The following is a 21702-nucleotide window of genomic DNA, read 5'->3' as shown; positions in this document are numbered from 1 at the left end:
ATTGTAAAAATAAGTCAGCTGTTACCTAACGTGTGATCCAGATGCAGATTAAAACCTACTTTTGAACTGCAGTATGTATAATGCAAATGTATGTACAATTTAGAGTCAGAACACGCACTTCACTATGTGGAGAAAGCTTTAGGAATAACAAACATATAGACTTTGGAAACTGTGGAGCAAAACACAACTGTCACTTGTGCTTGTTGGCTAATGGCTTACCAAAGCAGTTGGTCAATCATTAGTATTGTCATTTGGCAGAAGGTTTGTCGATGGCTGAAGAATAGTAAGCAAGAGCTTACCCAGTGTTCAGTTTAACAATAAAGAATGTTAAATATCTGAATCCGTTTATGCTCTCAGCTGGTTGAGGAGCAGCAGCAATGAAAAATTGGTTGCTGTTCACAACGAACGATCGCTAAAGTCATTTTCCTTGTTAAACCCTGCTGAGCCATCATCCCAGATCAAACATGACTGAAGATACAAAATAACAGCTTTTTTAAAAAAGATTCTCTTTCATCTTCGGCACACTTTCGCTGTAAGAGCAAAAACTGGCAAATGGAGCTCACCTTCTCACCGGTGGGGCCGAGAGGACCAGAGTCTCCTGGAAGCCCTGAGCGACCTTTTGGCCCCTCGGGACCGTCCTCTCCTCTGGGTCCTGCTGGTCCGAGCTCTCCCTGGAAGGAAACACAAACATGACTTTGCTGTGCAGGAAAACACGAAGCGCTGGGTCTACTGTCAGCAGTGGGTTTCACAGAGTCATCTTTCTAAACCGATTCTGCTGAACTTGTTCTCTTGGCTGTAGTTTTGTTATGTAGTCACTAGAGACAGTGGAAGTTTCATTCATGTAGCTCACTAGTCACTAGGCGTGTCTGACCAGCTTAAATATCATAAATAGATGTATCATTTATCATTGTCTATTAAGGGACCATGAAGAATTATCCAAAAACAGTTCTGTTTACAGTATTAACCAACACACTGAGAGTAGTTTCTATGTTGGCGTTTCTATGTTTCTTCATGCACTACTACTTCATGCTGTCAATCACAAGGATGACAGGAAATTCAAGTTACTTCCCTCTACAGTTGAATGTCTCTTGTGTTTTGCACATACTTGTGCACAATCATAGAATATATAGAAAAGCTGGATGTAACCTCCTTATCTCGAGAGTAAAACAAACGCCTTAAATCTGTGTTCTTTCCAACAGCCAGCAGGGGGCGACTCCTCTGGTTGCAAAAAACAGTCCGATTGTACGAGATTTTATAAGAAAAAAACTTCTTCCTTGATCCATTTCTCCAGTAAACATTTTCCCTAATGAGTTTTATGGTCCCAATAGCTCGTTAAAAATCACATTCATTTTGTAAATCATGATCCTATTTAGAGTAAAATAGATGATGAAGCACCTTGTGTTTTAGGGCTTCGTTCCAGCTCCTTAAGATCCACTTCTTATTTGTTACATCTGGTTTCAAAAAGCAAGGCAGCAAAATTCCAAACTCAAGGCTTCAAAACGCCAGTCCACAAACCTATGCTTCATTAATCTTTTATACTTAGTCTGTCTTCCTGCATGTGCTCATCAAAACACTGCTCCACAGCACTACTTGTGGTCAGACTCTCTAAAGCGGTTGGAGTTCTCAAAAGCCTTTATTCTCGCTCACATGCTTACGTCGTCCCTACTTTCTTACGTCATTGAAAAGAAAAGGACTCCTGCTTTGTTAAATAATTCCTTTACAACGTTTTCACGATCCTATTAATATTCAATTGGAGCACATGAAGAACTAGATCATAGATTTTTTTCTTATTGAGCAAATAAGTTAGTCCATTCTGCGTAGTTCAAGAAACGCTTTTAAACTGTTGTGAGTGTAAAGTTACTTAAAGAATGGAGTTAGGCTGTTTTCCCTCGCTACCCACAGTTAGCCATCCTATTATTGCTTCTCTCTGTACGTGTGCTCTCCTTCCAGCAGGACACACAGTAAATGACAGAGTACAAACTCGCTCTGACAACCAGTCACTGCTGCGGAGACCCGCTGGTGTGTGAAAGGTATCTAGTTAAAGGCTTGTGCAGAGTTGCAAAGCAAGTGAGTGCGCGCTCACGCCCACACTCAAGTACACATAAAACGGCATCAAGCAAACTGTACTTGACTCACATTTGCGAGCTCATCAAAGAGAACACTTTAAATTGAGCACTCTCTCTCTCTCACACAGACACACACAGACTTTTCATAGGCAAAATGTAGTCATTTAGATTCCGGTCCATGTGCACGTCTCTAGAGCAGAGGGCCTCCTCAAATCTTCTTTCATCTGGATCTGCTGCATCTCCAGAGGAAAACACGGCTGGAGCCCCATGTTTCTGTCTCAGGTTTGAAGGGGTTTAAAGTGCCATTGATTTCTCCTTCCTTTCTTGCACTCAGCTCAAGACAGTCTGGTCAGGGATTGGAGAGTTGATGTTTGAAGTAAGGGCTGGTGTGAGTTATGTTTCTCACTGTAGAAGGCATTTTTCCTACGACTTGACAGTGTAAATCCCTAATGCACTCTGGAGAAAGAAGCTGTTGCGCGGCAGACCTGTCAAACTTGTGCTTTTTCCGCTAAAGTTGGCGGGGTTAGGACTGACTGGGAAAGTGGCAGAGGGGGGGAAAGAAAAGGAATTGGAAAGTGGTCACACGCCCCAAACAGCTGGCGACTAGAACAACACCTTATGTTTGCTCATTACCTACAATTCCACAGTAGTCACAGAGGCTTAAGCGATAAGCGGCCGACGTGACAAAAGCGGTTGGCGCTTTTCACTTGGAGTGGAGCTTAAGGTCGCCCCCGAGCAAAACAAAAGCCCAAAACAATTCAGAGTGCTGAAGTTACAGTTGTCTGATCAGTGTGATTCATTTGAACGATGCATCCGACAAGCGTAGATGTAATTGACAGTGCTGAGTGGGATGTAAGCCTCACCCTGTCGCCCTTGATACCCATGTCTCCCTTGAAGCCGGGGAAGCCGTCTTCTCCCTAGCAGAGGAATAAAGAGCGTTACAGGGTGTAATGAGAGAGACTTTCATAATACAGATGTTGAAACCATTTGTGCAATATTCACACTCAGAAACAAGCTCTCACACACACACACACACACACACACATACACGCAGATGTGGAGTCTTGGCAAGATCCCCCTGTTGCCATAGAAACCCTTGATAGCCTTTTTTTTTCTTCAGTCGCAGCCAAATTCAAATGCATTTTATTACAGGACTTAATTGGGATTATCATTAGCATGAAACCACCATCTACAGCCACCATCATCATTATAATCACCGTTATCTACCTGTTAATGTTCACTATCATCCATATAAACACTATCATTTCTTCACAGAAGGAAATGTCTTCCCATCGACGCAGTGACTTTCAGCCCGCATCCTCTTACCTTTTCACCCTTGTTTCCTTTAAGGCCGCGGACACCATCAGCTCCCTGTGACGCAAGAAAAGGCAGATATTACAGGCCAGAAGGGTGCAGACTGGACAGAGGAGAAGGGGGGGATTGAATTGCAAAGCATTCACCATGACAGGAGGATATTCACCACCAGCGTGATGACTTCTGAAACGGGGCCGCTTCAGTCACAAACGTCATCCCCGGTTTTGTTTTGTGTCTAACAAGTGTGGCAGGGAGGATATGCCACTCGATGGATGCGTTTGTGTTTTGTTGCCGCTTTAGAAAAGAAAATCCTCATAGTTCTTCCCTCCCTGCCCATTCGTCTCATCTTCCCAGAGAGCAGACTTTAGCCGCCTAACAAGGGGACCCGTTAGCTGCGAGTCAAACCACTTGTGTGATCCTCTATCTTGGTGGAAGCTTTAATGATTGGATCAGTCACACCCTCTCACCAAGAATTATTTGATGGGATTTCTTTGGTCTGGGTTTTATCAGCTACTAATGACACCAAACAAGACGAGGGCCGCCGGCTTTAAGCCGTTACCAGCCCCTGTGACTAACCTGAGTGCTACCTTGTGTGAAGTACGGCTTTGCCGTCTTAGTCTTTGCACCACTAAAATCCTGTTTTTGTCTGTGTGACGAGCGCAGATACCACTAAATTTATTTTTTTAAGGGAATGTAATTAAGCTTTTTATAAAATCACACTTGGTTGGACAAACGTTGAAAATAATAACAATGATAATCTTTTTTTTTAGAGCCACTCTAATAAGATAATGGGAAACCATTAGCCCATAACACTTGGTAATTGCTAAGCACTAGAAAATAATAATGGCAAAAATACATTTCCTAGTGGTTGATAATCAACTCACCTTCACGCCTCGGGGCCCAGGATAACCAATGGGTCCTTGAGGGCCGGCGGGGCCCTGGAAAGACAGATGTTTGATGAGAGCTTGTAGTACACACAAATTACAATACATGCTTGCACACACAGCACTAACCTTATCTACATTAATGCAAAACATTATATGCAAATGTGTCTAAATTAGGACAACAGGAGTGGAAAAAAGAAAACTCAGAAGAGCATATATAAATGTAAAAAGAACAAATGGAAGCTAGAGTAGGTGAAATAGAAGAGAATACTCACCATGTGTCCTTTCTCTCCAGGAGGCCCCTCTTTTCCAGGGTGACCCTGTGAATTATTAGGAGTAATATTATTCGGTATCATTTCAGGATAATTATCACCATAAATACTACAACGCTCCCACAATGGAGGGATTAGGTTGTAAAACTATTGGAGGACGTATCAAACTGGAAAATTGCAAAAAAGAAAAAAGAAAAAAAAGGTCTTTAGAGTTCAATCTCATTTGCGATTTTTATCCTTAATGTAGAGTATTACGGAGGCACTACCAGCTATTACTAGGCTCTAAAAGCCAAGACTGCCGTTTTGGGACTTCATAATACATTGCACGCATACTATACATGCAAGTGTACACGTAAACACAATGCAGAAGTCACAAAAACACTCATCTAATACACACATGGATGTCCAGTAAAAAAAAAAAAAATGAAAAAAAGAAAAAAGACTGGGAGGAAATTGATTGCATTCTCATGAGACAAAGGAGCTTTGCAAATGCTCTGATGGGTTTTTAGTGACGTGAGGATGGAGAAGGAAATAGATTTTTTGTAAAGAGGGAAGAAATTAGGGGCAGGGAGGGGAGCACTGGGAGCGGGAATAATGCGGTTGATGGTATATGCAACAAATGGATGAATAAAAAGAGCTGAGTGTGTAAATGGAAGGGGGAATATTGCTGCTCTGAAAAAGGAAAACATTAAAAGGACCAGAGGACATTGTATTGTAAGAGCTCTCCTCTATCTGTCTTTGCCCTCCTTCACCGGATCCCTCATTTTTTACTCTCCCTGCGTAATTTTGTTGCCCTGCAGTTATTCAAAGCACACAGCCTCTTTTGTCTCCATTTCTCTTAGGTGCCACCTGGTGCCTTCCAACAAACATCTGCCATTAGTGAAGGTGTCTTCTGTGCTGCCTGTATGCTGCTCGGCAAGAAAATGTTTGCACATGTAAGTAGACGTGTCTAGGTGTGTCTATATATATATATATAAACGTGTGTGTGTGGGCGTGTTGTTCTGCTGTTACACAGCTGTGGCAAGTGTTGCATCACACATATGTTTCACACAAGTAATTATCCTAATGTGTTTAGTATGTGTTAAACGTCATTTAAACGTTCAAATCTGAGGTATTGCTTCGAAAATATTGATCAATATTACGGTTATACTAAACAGAAATACTTCCAAAAGCAATCAGAGAGCGATAGAGGCAGAATTTTCTTCTGGGTGTGCGTGACATAAACTCACCGGTGGACCATCAGCTCCTGGCATTCCTGGCAAACCTGGCTTCCCAGTGGGACCCTAGACAGACAACAAAACGTTAATATGAGTGCATCAGTTTAATGTTACAGCAGATATAATGTTCGGGAGGTGCGCTGCGAAGTACAAATTAATGGGTTAGCGAGGTATGTCAGAGCTAAAGCGGCTAAATCACCACCATAACTTGTGCTGCACACCCAATCTGCTTCGGATGAGATTCTACTCAAAGTTTGTAGGAAGTGCCGCCCCTTCACCGGTTCCTCTCCATGGGTTACACAGATTCTCATCCTAGGGACTACATTATACATGCCAACCTGCTGAACTGTTCATTAAGATTGCAGCTGAACAAAGCTGTGCAGTTAGAGTAGCGCAAACAGTGTGTTCACATTTCCACTGGAACATGTTTTCAGTTGGAGATGCAGAAAATGCATCAATATGTTTTAATGTTTGGTCCAGATTTTCTGTAAAGTCTGTTTTAAACTGCTGGTATAGTGCAAACACGCATTTAAAAACTGAAAAGTCTACTGGTATTTATCAGGTAGAATATGGTGAAAGCAAAATATATAATCAACTCTTAGGTATTTATTTCTATGTTAATCATCTTTAATCATCAGAAATCTTTTATTCATGATCACTTTCTCACGTGTTTGCTGATTATCAGGGAAAGAAATGCTTCTGTTTTTCAGGGTTACAAACTGACACTGCTTTCAGTAATGGGAGGCATGAGTCGGCTCGGAAACGGGGAGTTGAGATGAAACTCATTTCTCAACTCATGGAATGAAGACTTAGAGGTACTGGTTTGGTCAAAGAGCCTCCAGGTCCTTTTAAGTGGATGTCTTTTCATTTCCAGGAAGCTGTTTTATCTTTGGAAAGAAAGAGTGTTTCTTACACTGAATGGAGACATTACTTTGGGTTCAACCATTCGAAACAACCCAATAGGAAAAGAGTTTTGCATTTACTGCCACTCTATAAACAACCTGTCGCTCTTGTTCCTCTCTCTATGAGAAAGATGCTGGACATTGTCTCTCCTCCCATCGCAGGGGAAGACATCTATCACCAACCCAGCACAGGGTTTGTGTGATTTTTAAGGTTGATGAAAAGTCATGGTGATGTGATTTCTACTCATCCTTCATGATGGGACAGTGTCACACCTAAATGCAGTTCCTGAGTATTATGTTTACATATATTAATTAAGTTTACGCACTGTCATGTGTAAAGCGGAGAGTGCACTGAGCGGAAAGACAAATATATTAACTTGCATGATGAACAGTTTTCTACTAGCATTCTCTCTTGCATCATGAAAAGTGTTTTTATATCAGTAATAGCCCTCTATTATAACAACCTAGTCCTTTTCACATAAGTCGGCACACAATCGGTCCTCTTTGTACGAAAAGAAGCATCATGAAGACAACCATTGTAATAACATCGTATCTGATTGGGGTTTGGGGGTTTGGGCGAGCCAGCTAAAGCAAAAAAATGCCTGGCTATGTTGAACTTATTTCATAGTACCCATCTCAGTTCACAATTTTTGGTAAGTGGAGTGTAAGCAAGCTAATATTTGTTCATTGGCACCAAACATGGCTAACAGCTGAAGCCCGTACAGTCATTTTAAACTAAAACTACAAATGTGAACTTAATGGTGGCACTGGAAGAAGAGCTATCGTACATATTGTTCCTTGTTTTTCATTTCTCTCATAAGCTTCTAAATTCTGGACCAGTTTTACTTAAACATGCAAATGCCCCCCAGTTGTCTATATTTGGCTCTGTAGTGTGGCTGAGTGTCAAAGGTTTATTGACGTATTGACTTCAAGTCTGTCGGACCGTTCGCTTAAATATCCTTCTTGAACCAAAATCATCTAATGACCTAGTACTTAGTCTATATTGTATTTTATTGTATTTCAACAAAAACCAGTATAATACCAGTACCAGAGTACTCTAATATTTCTTCTAGAATAAAATCAAACATAATGCCTACATTTTTCATTTCAAATTCCAACTGTTCAACAATACCCTGAATATCCTCCACATAAGCTGGGAAATGTGATTTAGCTGAAATTGGATTAAAATGCATCAGGATTAAAATCTGTCTGTAACGTCTAGCAGGCAATATTTGGTCCTGTGCTGGGGATGGGGATGCATAATAGTGTGATAAGCATTTGGAACTGAATAAGATAGCTACTTGGCTCTTTGCACATGCAAATGAATGAGACAATTTCCTGCAATTTTATAGTTTCTGGGCCTGGATTTATTAACATTTTATCAGGCTAGCAGTGGTGAAGTTCAACAATGTGTTATAGTTACATTCAGCAATCATGTGATATCTCACCTTTTCTCCTGGAGGTCCGATGGCTCCTTGAGGCCCTGGAAGTCCCTGTGGAAGACGATGCAAAATGCTCAGAACATTTTATTTCATGGATGAAGGGGGGAAAAAAATCGAATGTCAGACGACCTGTTCATCACTCACCTGGGCGCCTGGGTTGCCTTGCTGTCCGGGAGGTCCTGGCTCTCCTTGAGGTCCCTGGAAAAAAAAAAAAAAGATGCTAATTTTAGAAATCTCATTATAAACAGAAAGATTGATAACTTGATTTACTTGAGTGAAGCGGCCAATGTAGATATAAGAGTGATTTGTTGCTCCATGTGGTCCACTAAAAGTGAAATGTTGCTCTCAACAGATATAAGTTAGAAGATGTCCAAAGTGCATCAGTGCATTATTACTTTCTTAGACCAAAACAAACCATAATTTTTGGACAAATAGCACAATATCTTGCTCTGGCACAGACTCACACCACACATCCTCACGCTCGCTTTCCTAATGAAAGAAAGTGCTGAACTGCAGGCACAAAACACCTTCGCTCTGTGATAACTGGCAATCCAAAATGTTGCCACAGTCCAAGAGTCTGGGAAAGTTGTTGATCTTCAATCTCTACCTTGTTGGATTGTTCCCAACAGAACAGACAATCTGCTCAAGTTAGATATTCTCTCATTATGGTCCAGGCGCTACCAGAAATTGAGCTGGAATGGTACAACTGGCCATGGTGGACTGCTCAAATAGATCTAAACACAGGCGGTCTATTCTTCATTACGTCGTATCCTCTGATTGCACTGCTGTGTGTTTGTGTGTGAGACAAAGAGTGAGAGAGGGCTCCTGAGGCCAGAACATGGACTCTGAGGGTGAAATAAAGCTAAAGAGATTCATTTTTTGCCATTGTGCAATAGCTGTCATTGTGCAATAGTCGTTGTCTGTATTGGTAGCGGATTCTGCATATTAGCAGTTTAATCAATTCCATCTTTACTTACGATGTTTCCTTTGGGTCCAGGGTGGCCATCCATTCCAGTAACACCCTACAGCAGACGAGAAGAACAGATCATTAGCCACAAATAAAGGGGAAGGGCAGCAAATCTGTAATACACGGAAATGGATCGTATCTAAGGTGGACTTTTAGTTCTTAATGCTCTGAAAACCTGTCGGGTTTATCTGAGAGTGGAAACTAAGAGAAACATGAGAGTTTAACTTTCTGAAAATCCTTAAATTAGTCATCTAGAATTCCAAACTGCAGTATTTAATCAAATTCATTAGATTTTATACATCTCGCTTAAAAAAAAAAAAAGGAAATTCTTGTAGAGATTCTGTAAAAATCTAAAAATTCTGCACTCTTCAACACAATTGAAAATCAACAAATGACTCCAGTGAAACCAACAGTGACATGACAAAAATTCTTTTGTTTTATCTGCTGTACTTACAGAGAGCAAATGGGAGATTTTGAACTGAATTAAAAAGACACATCATGCCTGATCAATAAAATGAACGCAACATTGATCAGGACCAGTGCAAAGAGGAGCAAAGTGTCAGCACCATGTTGGAAGATACATTCAACATGGTCAAATATCTTACTATAGTTGATGTGTATAGCATGATTTATGGCATTTTAAATTGTTATACTACATACACACACAAAAAAAAGAAATAGTAGGTCTCTCTCCTTCCAGTCATGGTTTTGCTGTTTCCTTGGAGGTGCTGGACTTTGTACTGCAGTGAAAATGAGCCCACAGTGAGTAAAAAATGTGTCTGGGGCAAAAAAAAAACCCCAAGAAAACCCCACCTAGAACCAGCTTAGGGTTTAGAGGATTAAATAACACTCATAGCTGAAGAGATTTGTAACCTATGAAGTTGCATCTGCACTGCACTTTAGCATGTAATTTGTTGTTTCCAGGATTTAAAATATGCGAGTTCATTACTGCTGCCTGTCCGTGTTCAATTAAATCCGCTGACACAATGCAAACACTAGGTGTAAACTCTACTCCACTGTAGACATTCGTCTGAAATGCCAAAGTTAAACTCAATAACATACACTACTTTTTGTATATTCTGTCTGAGATATATTGACTCTTGTATTTCCCTGCGGGTGTTGTTTGCAGCGTCTTTTGTTCCTGTTGCATATAAGACGATGAAATATGGATCCAGCTCTCTAAACAGTAAATCTATCCTAACAGTGTGGATATGAAAAAGATGAGAGGAGGGTACAGGGAACTCACAGGTGGTCCAGGAGGTCCCTGAGGTCCTTTTGGTCCCAACAAACCACGGGGCCCCTAGAACAAGAAGGAGAGAAAAAAAGGCAAAGAAACAAGATTAAGAACGATACCACACCTGTGAAAGGTCTGATGAATTATTTAACATGTTCAGCTAAATCAAGTTTCAAAATCATACTCCTGGAAATAACCTCACTTCCCAAATGTCCTTGAGGATATTCTACAGAGTCAGATTGTGAGGGAAAAGCTCAAATCTCATCTTTTTTTTTTCTTTACTACACTTTCATTCCCCACAGCTATGCCTATCAAACAATGCTTTGAATTTTTATGCTATGCCTCACAGCTACAGTTACCTAACTAGACATATTGTCCTGCCAGTGTGAATTCAAACCAAGGTAGCACACCCTGGTGGACAAAATAAATCATAACAGGAGATGTCAAGGGCTTTCTAATGGTTTCTCCTTCCCTGTCTTTCCCCCCCCCTCCATAGGGAATATCCTGCTTGAGAGTGGGAGGCTATTATAACAAGCTTGATGTGCGCTGCCTGCTTTTTCTCACCTCCAAAGATTCTCTTGTACAAATGAGGCACTAGCAAAGCCTGATCAACACACACTTTGCTGCAATGTAGAGCTAAAAATCCCAATTTATATGGATATGAACAGTGAGTGCAGTCTGCAGATGATATATGATATCATCAGACCATATGATTGTTCGCTAACACAATAACACGATGACAGCAGGCCCTAAGCTCTCGACTCCATCGTACAATCTCTCACTGAAAGACTGAATGGTAATACGTGTGATCACTCACTGGTTCACCAGGAAGTCCCCTGGGTCCGATCTCTCCATCATCTCCCTGGGAAAGAGACAGAACAGGTCAGACTGTGGGACACGCAGTGAATGATAATGGAGGTAAAAGTGTGTGTGTGTGTGTGTGTGTGTGTGTGTGTGTGTGTGTGTCTGTTATGGAGATTGAGAGATAATGGGAAGACACAAAGAAAAAGGAGGGGAAGAGGGGATCAGATTGCATCAGCTGTCGGTAATGAGGAAGGAGAGGGAGATTAGAAGAAGATAAAGATGTGCAGAGATACGAGAAATATTACGGAGAAAATTCAGCGAGAAAGAGGAAATGGGGAGACGAATTGGATGTCAAATTCAAATGGTGACAAAAAGGTGAGTTTGTTAAGAGGGAGAAGTTCAACTCAGGAGTAATATCTGTCTTTCTGCAGCTGCATAACAAATACGGCTTTGGGACGAGATCCATCAGATCTATCCCCCTCAGGCTGATAGAACAAAATGAAGTGGAAGGTGTGAAATCTTTTTGGCTTACCCTCTCTCCATCCTCTCCAGGAGCACCAGGAGGTCCAGAGGGACCGGGTTCACCCTATGAAGGCAAACATTAATCAGTTTAACAACAATTCCTATTAGAACAAATACACACTATGCACAGGCTCACAAAACGACTTACTCTGTGTCCTTTTTCACCAGGAAGTCCAGCCAGACCATCGAACCCTCTGTCTCCCTGAAGAGCAAAAAAAAACAAAAAACTTCAGTGCCTCTTGCACAGGCTTCAAAAACACACTTTTAGACTGGTATTGTAAAAAAATGGTGCATTGAAGTGCATTATTTATAGAGGAGACAACACACCTTGGGTCCGGTCTGTCCTGGCATACCTCTGGCACCATCAGCTCCAGAACGACCCTGTAAAAACCACAGCAGTTGCTCATCACATCAGGAGGATCACAAAGCAAGAGGAACAGAATGTTCCTGACTTTTCATTCAAAAATCAACACTAAAATATGCATATAAACAGTCTCTGATATTGCTGATGACAACTTGGCTGAAAACTTACCCTTCTGCCAGGCTTTCCAGAGGGTCCTGGGGATCCCAGAGGTCCACGTGGTCCCTAAAACAAAAACACTTCTGTTACACACACATACATTTTTGTTACCTCTGAGATTATCTTGAAAATATCAATAAAACAAGCACAGTTGCACATTTCTCTACATATTTGCTAAGACTAATGTAACACCATGCTAGTTAAACATTATTTTAGGTTAACACATGAGGCTGCTCAGATTTAATTGAACAGAAAGAGAACTTAAAAAGTACCTGAGGTCCCGCTTCTCCAGACTCTCCCTTCAGTCCTGGTACACCAGGAGGACCCTTGGAAGAAAAATAGAGACTCAGAATTTATAGGCACTAAACAAATTCAGGTTTCCAACACAGCTACAAACTGTTATATTTATTTTGTGTACTGTGCACTACAGTAACTGCTGATCCAATTTTGCTCACATGAAATTCCGATCGATTTTGAGTCTGTGAGCTGATTCAGGATACATACCAGAGGGCCCGGTCTGCCAGTCAAACCCATAGGACCTGTAGGGCCGCGCATCGCCAGCTGAACACAGAGAGGGAAGAAATCGAAACAAGATGAAAACAAAGATGCAGAAAATGCAGAAAATATGATTTCACTATCACGGACTTAGCTGTTTAAATTTGTGTATGCTGGAAGTGTATTTGTGTGTGTTCATGCGTTCTGCATGTAAATGTGGATATGAATTATATTGTACGTGCTTGCAAGCAACTCATGATATCAAACGTGCAAAAACAAGGTACGAATGCAGAGAGACACATGAAAGCAGTTTAAAATGAAAAAAACAAAATCTGAATACTAGATCTTAGCAGGAAAGATTATCGCAAAAATGGCAAATAAGAAATAAAACATCTAAGCATTAATAAAATCATGAGAAAAATAAGACATTTCAACACAAGCTGCATAAAACTGACTACTGCAGTCTGATGGCATGCTTAGGGGTGAACTGTTACCCTGGCCTGCTGCATGATGGCTTGCATCTGGGCCTCCTGTGCTGATACAGCAGGTCCCTTCTGTCCAGAGTCACCTCCAGCGCTCATCCTGAACTATGGAGGGAATGACAGATTGGTGAGATTTAACTCCGGTAAAGACGACACCGCTACACCCAAAGCACTTACTGAAAACCCAGAGAAACATTTGGAATGAGAAAAAACACTGGCTTGCAGCAGAATAAATATTTTAGTTCTTGTATATTCCCAAAAATATCATCAATATTTCTTTAGTACAGTGTATTAATTCTGAAACTATGCAACAGATGCTGAAGTGAGCATCCGCCTCCAGCTGTCGAACCAGCACTGAGGGTTTTGCTGAGGTTCTGATTCTACTGCCATCTGGTGGTGATAAGCCCGTATTACAGTAATGGTGAATATCCAGGCTTGTGGTGCAACTCGGGTTTGTTTGGGCCAGACATCCTGGGTTGGATTACATGGTACAGTTCTCAGGAGGCTGACAGTCGGTTGGGCTACAGATGCTCAGCGACACAATCGCTGAAATACTGAGCAGGATTTCAAAATCACACAGATATTGTTACCAAGAAGCAAAAATATAAACAGTTGATTCAGAACATCAGGGCTGAGTCAGATCTACTGCAGCTCAGCCACCATAAACAACGTTTCTCCACGGCACATTTTCACAACTGCAGTGCAAATCCCACAGTTTCTTCTTCTGTTTAATTTTCTGCTGATTTTGATTAAGCATTGGAACTTCCCTTCGCTGTCGTCGCATTTTTTCCCCCTTGCCAATCCATGAGCCCGTTGGCCTGAATCTCTCTCTTTTGCTTTATGTCATTCCTCCAATAGTCCTCTCTTTACCGATGTTGGTTAAGCTTAGGCTTAACCCCCATCAAACTTTGAACAAAATGTTCTGATGCATTAAACTATTGATTAAAAGGCCAAGATTCAGAAAAAAAGTACATGGGAACTACATTATCGTGTTCACACAGCTCCAACTCACAGCAGATGATAAAGAGAAGATGAATCTCTCGTGTTAAGATGTGCCATCAATCCTTATCATGTTTCTTCACTATTTCAACACAACAAAGCCTAACAGTCCTCCAGTGAAACAAGGGTGAAACAACAATGCATGTTTCTCATTAGACTTGGAGCTCAAGGATTAGATTTCAAGTCGTCTTTTTTTTTGTGGATACACCAGAAAAACTCTCCAGACAGAGCTTGCCACATGGTTCAGCCAGAAAAGCTTTGCGGACCCCTGAAACCACAACTTCACATCTGTACAACTAATCAGGTCCAACAGCGGCAGTGTGAGACATCTTCCAAGAACAGGGAAAAGAAAACAAGGAAGGTAGACATGGTAGGAAGTTGTTAGAATAGCTGCTGCAGTTGAATCATTGGACGCAGCTGAAGCTACAGGGAGGACTCACTTGCGTTGCTTTGCTTCCTGCCTAAAGCCAGACGACTTCCTCCAAAGACACCCGATAGCTTAAATTTTCGCTAAAGAATGTGGAATAAGTCAAAAAATACATAAGTGGAGAAAGTCTTACGAAACGAAGATTTGACTTGATGGAGTTAAAAACCGCTGAGTGAGGACAACAGGTGACACTTACTTAACATACCACAAGGGGTTGCTAAAGCACAGATTTAAATCACTAAATATTTGTATGGTCCATCCAAAAAAAAAAAAAAAAGGGTTCATAGGAAATCCCCTTCCCTCCAGTACACTGTGTAAAACACGTGTCAGGGTTATTGATAAAACAGAAAGATGCATCATACTTGGCTTTCAACAAGACTAAACAAGAATACAAAGCCATGGAAAGCGCTAAACATGGAAAAAAGACAGCCTTTCCAATATTTGCACTGCTTTTCACTCTTCTTTTTAACAACTGTTATTTACTTACAGGCAGCATCAGGACAGTTCCAGGGGGTCCTGGCAGACCATCAGCACCGGGAAGACCAGGACGACCCGGAGGTCCCTGAAATGGAAAATAACGCACATGTGAGCACAAGCGTACAGTCAGAAATTTGTTTTGTGTATTTGTACAGCTCTGAAAATCTGTATGACGTATAGGAAGCTCTGCTCACCCTCTCTCCAGAATCTCCAGGGCTGCCTGGTGGGCCAGAAGAACCTGGGGGTCCGGGCAGACCCTATTTTCAACAGAAGAGCTTATTTGACTCCTCAGATGCATAAGACAATGTAAAGTTCTCGCCTTCATCTCACAAAGTGTTCACCCATAGGGGAAAGGAATGCATGCAGTAATACGGGACAGCTTGGCGAGTTGTAAATTCTTTGCGAGGTGTGTTTTATTTGTCTATACTGTAGCTCAGCGCTCAAATGGCTGGCCTCGGGAGGACTCCATCTGCAGGGTGTCAACACAAACTGGTCCGAAAAAAACTTCTGCCTAAATAAATAATTAAGTTTTACAACATCTGATCACGTCTATGACTCTTCAGGGGAACTTTTCTAGCCACTCCTTTTGCATTGGGAGGCAGTGATTCTCACAGCAAACTATTAAAACTTGACTTTTATTGCTGTGCAGACAAGCATAAAATGGGTGACCTAAACCTTTATCAGCTTTACTTTACCAACACATTGTCAAGACAAATGCAGTGATTGAGAGGCAAAAAGAAGGAAGTCCAGAGGGAGAAAGTGACAGAGTTTGAGACAGATTGACTTACTGTTGGCCCCTCAGGCCCAGGCGGACCCTCCACCAACATTCCCTGAAACACACAAACGCAGATATCATCAGACACCACCGGAGTCAACACAACGTTCTCATGAGCACATGTCACGTGGTGCACTCCTAAGCAAATCTAATAATGCACAGCTTTGGTTAAAAGAGTTAAATATACATGACAGCACGCCCCAACATGCCCCTATAGAGCTTCCACCTTTGCTATCTTAATGTACATTCCTGCTTGTCATTTCAGGTGAGCTTGCAATTATTCCAAGGAGAACAGGAGGCTGCAAACAAATGCAAGGACGCCCTGAGGTGTTCCTCTACCTGGACAAGCTAGGGGAAGCTCCTAATCAGATCTAAATGAATCGAAGAAATAATTAACATGTTCCTACTGGCGACTGTGCTCTTTGATCATGCGTGCAACATGGGACCAGTTTGTGCAAGTGTCTGTGCTTTGAAATAAATCTAATGATAGCATGAAATTATTCTAACTCGACGCGCCAGATGGTTCAGAACCATCTGAGAAGTTATCCTTGGAAACTGGTCATGCAAACAAAAAAAGACTTGGAAGGTGATTGGATGAACCATCTGTCTATCACGGGGCAATTCACACCTAAGGCTACGTCCACGCTTTTCATTTTATTACAGTATTTAAAAAAAAAAAAAAAGATCTCCGTGTAGATAAGCGTCACAGAAATAATTTTCAATGTGCCAGTGTAAAGCGGAAACAGAAGCTGGTTGCTCAGCTGTCGAGTTATGTGGTAGAGAAAGGCGCGCTCTTTCAAATAAGACCCAAGTCGGAGGCAAATGTAAGCGTCTTTGTCTAAACGATTCTCCCTGTTTGTACGTCCACACTGTTCCTGAAAATGTACATGGTTTCTCGGCATGAAACACATGTAGCTGTCAGTATTTCCTCAAGGTCTGTGGATCTGTCACAAGTACATAGCTTGAAGCCTGGCAGAATGGATTCTCGTGATTTTGCAAGAGTCGAGTTGCTTTGCAAAGTAAGAATTATTCTTGTGTATTTATAAACCTGTACAGGCAAATATGCCCAGCAACGTTTGGTGCGGACTACTGAGCATCTAACTCAGATTATGTTGTGCAGCTCTGCAGCTACACAGATTTTGCCTTGTTTGTTTGCTTTTGCGGTAACAATTTGGCTTTCTCTTTTATGAGGGCAGAAACCCACTCATTCTTCAAGGTTTAACCCCTAAGCTGTAGCTTTGAAGCATTTTTGTCTTTGACACTCTGTGGGTTATATCTTTGTCTCACCTACAGTGTGCATACTGGTAAAGTGTGTGTATTGTTCATCGTCACTTTTTGCACGTTTACAGGAGAGAAAAGACGCCGGGTGGTGATGTGTGCTCAGACTGGATGGTAATGCGTCCTGGAACATGCTTACACAGGCGCGTCCACAAGGCGTCATCGAGGAAATGGATTCAAAAACACACTCTGCTTTCTGCTCTCACGTGTAAACACAAAGACACTCAGTCACAGAGGCATGTATACTTAGTGGAGCCGGGTGACATTTGTTTGAAATGAAACAGCTGTGGTTGTATTAGCGATAGAAATTCCTTCTGAGCCTCATGTACATCTGCAAACATAAAGGAGGAGTCATCCTCATTTATAAGAGTATCTGAATCTGGGTTGTTTGCTTCCACCTGTTTGTAATTAGACATCATTTTTTTGGCAGAGAAGCAGGAGAAGTCTTTCTTACTCCCTTTTGTTCTTCCTTGTGTTCCTTCCCTCCCTCCATCTCCCCCTGTGTTTACACACTACCCACACTGTGTTTAGAGATTATTGACAATCCCTGCATGGCTGTTCTCCAAATGTTTATGCTGCAGTCCTGATGAACAGCCAGGAACAAGGCCTTGTCCAGGGATACTATGACAATGGTCTGCTGGACCCTAATGGCTGTGACTGGCCCCCTAATTCTCATTCAGAAACAATGGATGGATTGTATTTAGATGTCGATCACACATATGTACTCGCGTGTACCCATGTGCACACGTGCAGCCTACATCTGCTGCTCAAATTTGTTGTTTAAATAGTGATACTCACAGGCTCAATAACAGCAGGCTCTCCCTTCTGTCCTTTCTCACCACGAGCTCCGTCGACCTACAAGGCAAACACACAGACACAAACAAGATCAGCCCCCCTCCTCTTCGTAACCCTCATCATGCAATCGTCCTCATCGTCAAGATCATGTCTGGGGCAGCATGTCCTTCACCTGTCCATAGTACTCATTGGTCTCAGCGGGTAGCACTTTGCCATCTTTGTCGCTGTAATCCAGGTCTGTGTAGGCGTCGTAGCCATCTAAGTCGGTGTAATCGATGGTGTCCTCCTTAAAGGCATCAAGATCTGTGTAGTCGCCAATCCCGTCCACGCTTAGGTCGGTGCCGGTGGCGACAGACCCGCCGGTTCCGGTGCCAGCGCTGGCCGATCCACCCCCAGAGGTGGAAGAGCCTCCTACAGATACAGAACCACCTCCGACGGACACAGAACCACCTCCAGTGGACACGGAACCACCTCCAACGGACACAGAACTTCCTCCGGCAGACCCGCCCCCGATGGTGATGGTGGAACTGCTGCTGCTGCCACCGCCTCCACCACTAACGTGAACTGTACTGCTGCTGCTGCTGCCACCGCCTCCACCGGTGCTGTAGTGGCTGTCTACACCGTAATCATATCCGTCGCCATAGTCGTCGTAGGAACTTCCAACCTACAGAAACACAGATATAGTCAATAAGATACAATATAACTGGATAAATGGAGACAATACTGTTAAATATTTTGCATACAGAACATTCACAACACAGGTGACAATGGGAGAGATGCACTGTAAAAGCTAAATGTGTCCTTCCATGTAGCATATAAGAACCGCAAGTGATGATTATTCTCATTCTCTATAACTCTGCTTTCAATTAACTGATTGCTTAATCCATAAAATGGAAGAAAAAAAAAAGTATTGTCTTGTTTGGCCCAACCAACAGTCCAAAAACCAAAGACATTGAGTTGATTATCACATAAGACAATGTAGGAAATGGAACATGAAAAATTACTTCCATGATTAATTTGCTATCAAAAAGTTGCTGATGAATGTTGTTTTGTTCACCAAAGCTGCAGCACTGGATATATCTTTAAAAGCATTAATTCATGAAGGCACTTTTAATGTGTATCTATTTCAGCTTTGCTTCACCCATGAGGACCGCTGGTTTATAACACAACAGGGACAAAATAATTAACTGCTTGTGTTTCCCACACAAATGAGCAGAGTGGATAAAAAGCAAATCAGATTTCTATCGAACAAACAACAATTAACTGAGGTGATTACTGTCAACCTACTGTTGTTTTATTGCTTGTGATTGTGATCGAAGTTCCTCCTCCGCCGCTGGTGATGACCTTCCTTTCGACCGTCCCCGCACCCAAGTCGATCTTCCCGCCTGCTCCCAGGTCCAGGGTGCCTCCGGTGCCGATGTCGGTAATGGTGACACGTCGAGATGTGTCGCCGTCCGGTGCGGCCGTGACCTCATCGTAGTAGGCGTAGTTGGTCTCGTAGCCGTCGTAGCCGTCGTAGGGGCTGGTTTCCTCTCCATAGGCGTCTCCTCCTGCAGTGGCGGTGCCTGAAGAGCCCGTTGAGGAGCTGCTGGACGAGCTGCTGGACGAGCTGCTGGACGAGCTGCCGGATGAGCCGCTGGATGAGCTTGAGGATGAGCTTGAGGATGCGCCGCCAGATGATGAGCTGCTGGAGACAGAGGTCAAGACTTTGCCGGCGGCGCCACCTGTGCCGGTACCACCTCTCAAAATCTCCTCCACTGTGGTCACCACACTGTCTCCGTCTGTCACCTGCAGTGCCAAAGTGGACGTTGTTACTTGGTGCATTTGTAATATTAAGACGATGCTTGATTCTACTCAGAAATAGAATACCTTGACTTCTTTTGTGGTTGTCTCAGTATCAGGAGTTGATTCGTACGGCTTGCCGTCCATGTCCTCATAGTAAGGGTATTCATAATAGTAGTTGTCCTCCTCTGTGTGCTAAAGGAAAAAAAAAAAAAACATCACATGACATTGAGCAAGAGTGTGACCGAGGGAGGGAAAGAATAACAATTAATTATTAACAACATGCTTTTTAAATATGATCCACTGCTGTGTTGCTTCTGGCTGACTGATGGATGTACGACAGGCTGGCCATCGATCAGAAGCGCACAGGAAAGCCTTTTATTCGAGGAAACCTCACGCTGCATCTCCCTGTTGTAACTTGCAACGACTGAGTGACAAATTGCATTTCCACAGTTTTCTTAATGAGTCTGTCACCCATCTTCAGAGGGGAAGGAAAAATCAGGCCAAATTTCTGTGTACCTTCAGGCTCCGGGGCGAAGCGAAAGGTCAAGAGGAAGAGCTTCCTGCTCATCTTGTAGCACTTCTCTGACACGCCTTTAATTAGCATGCACACAGCATATTGCCATTCAGCGCAGCAAACTGTACAGTGCAGGAATGCAGGCTTAGGCAGGCACCACATCATTCCTGAACATTATTAACTAACTGCATAGCCTGATAACCCTGTTCTTCCCAGTCAGCACTTTCCTCTGGCAGATTGCAGTTCTCTTGCATAAGCCAAGAGGCTCTTTTCAGCACAGGATCCAACCAAGATCTGATTTGAGTATTAGAGACAATTATTGAACTTCCTTTGATTAAGGTCAGCCAGAGGAACACTAGCTGGTTCTCTTACTGGATTCTACAATGTCTAGCATTATTAAGTATGCTGCTTCTGGTAATGGGCAGCCTTCTGTTGGCAAAGATACACTTTGAGCTCTGATTTACAAGTTAACCATCTAAACCCCAAACAGGTTCTTGGACATTATATTTTTTTTTCTCTCTGTGGGCTTAATTTTCTCAGCAAAATAGTCCTGCACCCCTATGGAAACAGCCCAACCATGACTAGAAGTTAAGACTTCTTTTAAAAAAAAACAAAAAAACCATTGAATTTCTTAGAATATCTAATTTGCTGCCCACAGCTGCTGCAAATGCTAGAAAAAATAGTGACTCTTCATACTATGGATATTTTACTTCTTACATACTTGTCTCCCATCTTCTCTATGTAAGCACAGTGTACAGTTCAACCCAGTTAAGCCAAAAAGTCCCTGAATGTTTGTGAAGTGACTGGTTTTTGCAGCTGAGTCACTCGTAGCTTCATAGTTGCACCAAGGAGCAAAGTTTTTTTGTTTTTTTTTACAGAATCTGGGTAGACCAAACACTTTATTTTTGGCAAATTTTAATATTAAAGATGATATGACTTTGAAGTCCAGAGGTTTGTACACCGGAATAATACAAATGTTAAGGTGAAGAGGAGAAAAGTCATGTTACTCACGTATTCGTCTGTGTTGGGGTCCTGGTTCTGGGGCTGGTCGGGCACTGGCACTTCACAATCAGGGCTGTAGTGCTCACAGTAGTCATAGGCAGCACGATGGTCTGCTACAATCATTAGCTGCTGGATGTCTCCCTGGAAAGAAGTAAGAAGTCGTGAGATTCATTGGACGTCGCGAAAAGTAAACACGCATGTAAGTAAACAAGCAAACAATTGACAGAGACAGAGGCGGCAATCTGACTGTATGTGACCTGTGGGGAAAACTGAGATCATCAACATCTGCACATGTGATACGACTGCAGAACAGGCAGTTCTGAAACTAGGTCAAGCTGGGGGAATCTCAGAGTGACTAAATGATGAAGAACTTTGTCCGGCATCCAAAAGTGCCGTTTCGCATCAGATCTGAGTGTGAGACAAAAAGCTTACAGCAAACAGTGTGGAGTTAGAAGACAGCGCAGAACAACTGACTGTATGTAGCTGCACAGAAACCCACCAACAAAACGTGTTGTTTTTTTTAAAACAG

The 21702-nt window shown here is 42.4% G+C and overlaps 1 protein-coding gene across 2 annotated transcripts in view; it reads right to left on the bottom strand.

Annotated features, from left to right (window-relative positions):
• The window catches only part of LOC103360605 (collagen alpha-1(XI) chain-like), an 83861-nt gene that overhangs the window by 24068 nt on the left and 38091 nt on the right, over window positions 1-21702 (bottom strand). For both annotated transcript variants that reach the window (XM_008286422.1, XM_008286423.1), the window contains exons 5-30: window positions 21183-21314; window positions 19742-19849; window positions 19160-19660; window positions 18045-18536; window positions 17876-17932; window positions 15813-15854; window positions 15219-15281; window positions 15035-15109; window positions 13134-13226; window positions 12649-12705; window positions 12417-12470; window positions 12157-12210; window positions 11952-12005; window positions 11773-11826; window positions 11635-11688; window positions 11116-11160; window positions 10311-10364; window positions 9075-9119; window positions 8242-8295; window positions 8104-8148; window positions 5766-5819; window positions 4540-4584; window positions 4265-4318; window positions 3393-3437; window positions 2930-2983; window positions 564-671 (exon numbers count right to left, since the gene is read on the bottom strand). In XM_008286422.1, coding sequence (XP_008284644.1) covers window positions 564-671; window positions 2930-2983; window positions 3393-3437; window positions 4265-4318; window positions 4540-4584; window positions 5766-5819; window positions 8104-8148; window positions 8242-8295; window positions 9075-9119; window positions 10311-10364; window positions 11116-11160; window positions 11635-11688; window positions 11773-11826; window positions 11952-12005; window positions 12157-12210; window positions 12417-12470; window positions 12649-12705; window positions 13134-13226; window positions 15035-15109; window positions 15219-15281; window positions 15813-15854; window positions 17876-17932; window positions 18045-18536; window positions 19160-19660; window positions 19742-19849; window positions 21183-21314 — 2493 coding nt within the window. The remainder of the gene's footprint in view (window positions 1-563; window positions 672-2929; window positions 2984-3392; window positions 3438-4264; window positions 4319-4539; window positions 4585-5765; window positions 5820-8103; window positions 8149-8241; window positions 8296-9074; window positions 9120-10310; window positions 10365-11115; window positions 11161-11634; window positions 11689-11772; window positions 11827-11951; window positions 12006-12156; window positions 12211-12416; window positions 12471-12648; window positions 12706-13133; window positions 13227-15034; window positions 15110-15218; window positions 15282-15812; window positions 15855-17875; window positions 17933-18044; window positions 18537-19159; window positions 19661-19741; window positions 19850-21182; window positions 21315-21702) is intronic.

Source organism: Stegastes partitus, unplaced genomic scaffold (assembly GCF_000690725.1).
Source record: "Stegastes partitus isolate 25-593 unplaced genomic scaffold, Stegastes_partitus-1.0.2 Scaffold454, whole genome shotgun sequence".
Taxonomy (NCBI): Eukaryota; Metazoa; Chordata; class Actinopteri; family Pomacentridae; genus Stegastes; species Stegastes partitus.
Note: the sequence above shows the minus strand (reverse complement) of the source record. Positions and strands in the feature narration are given on the sequence as shown.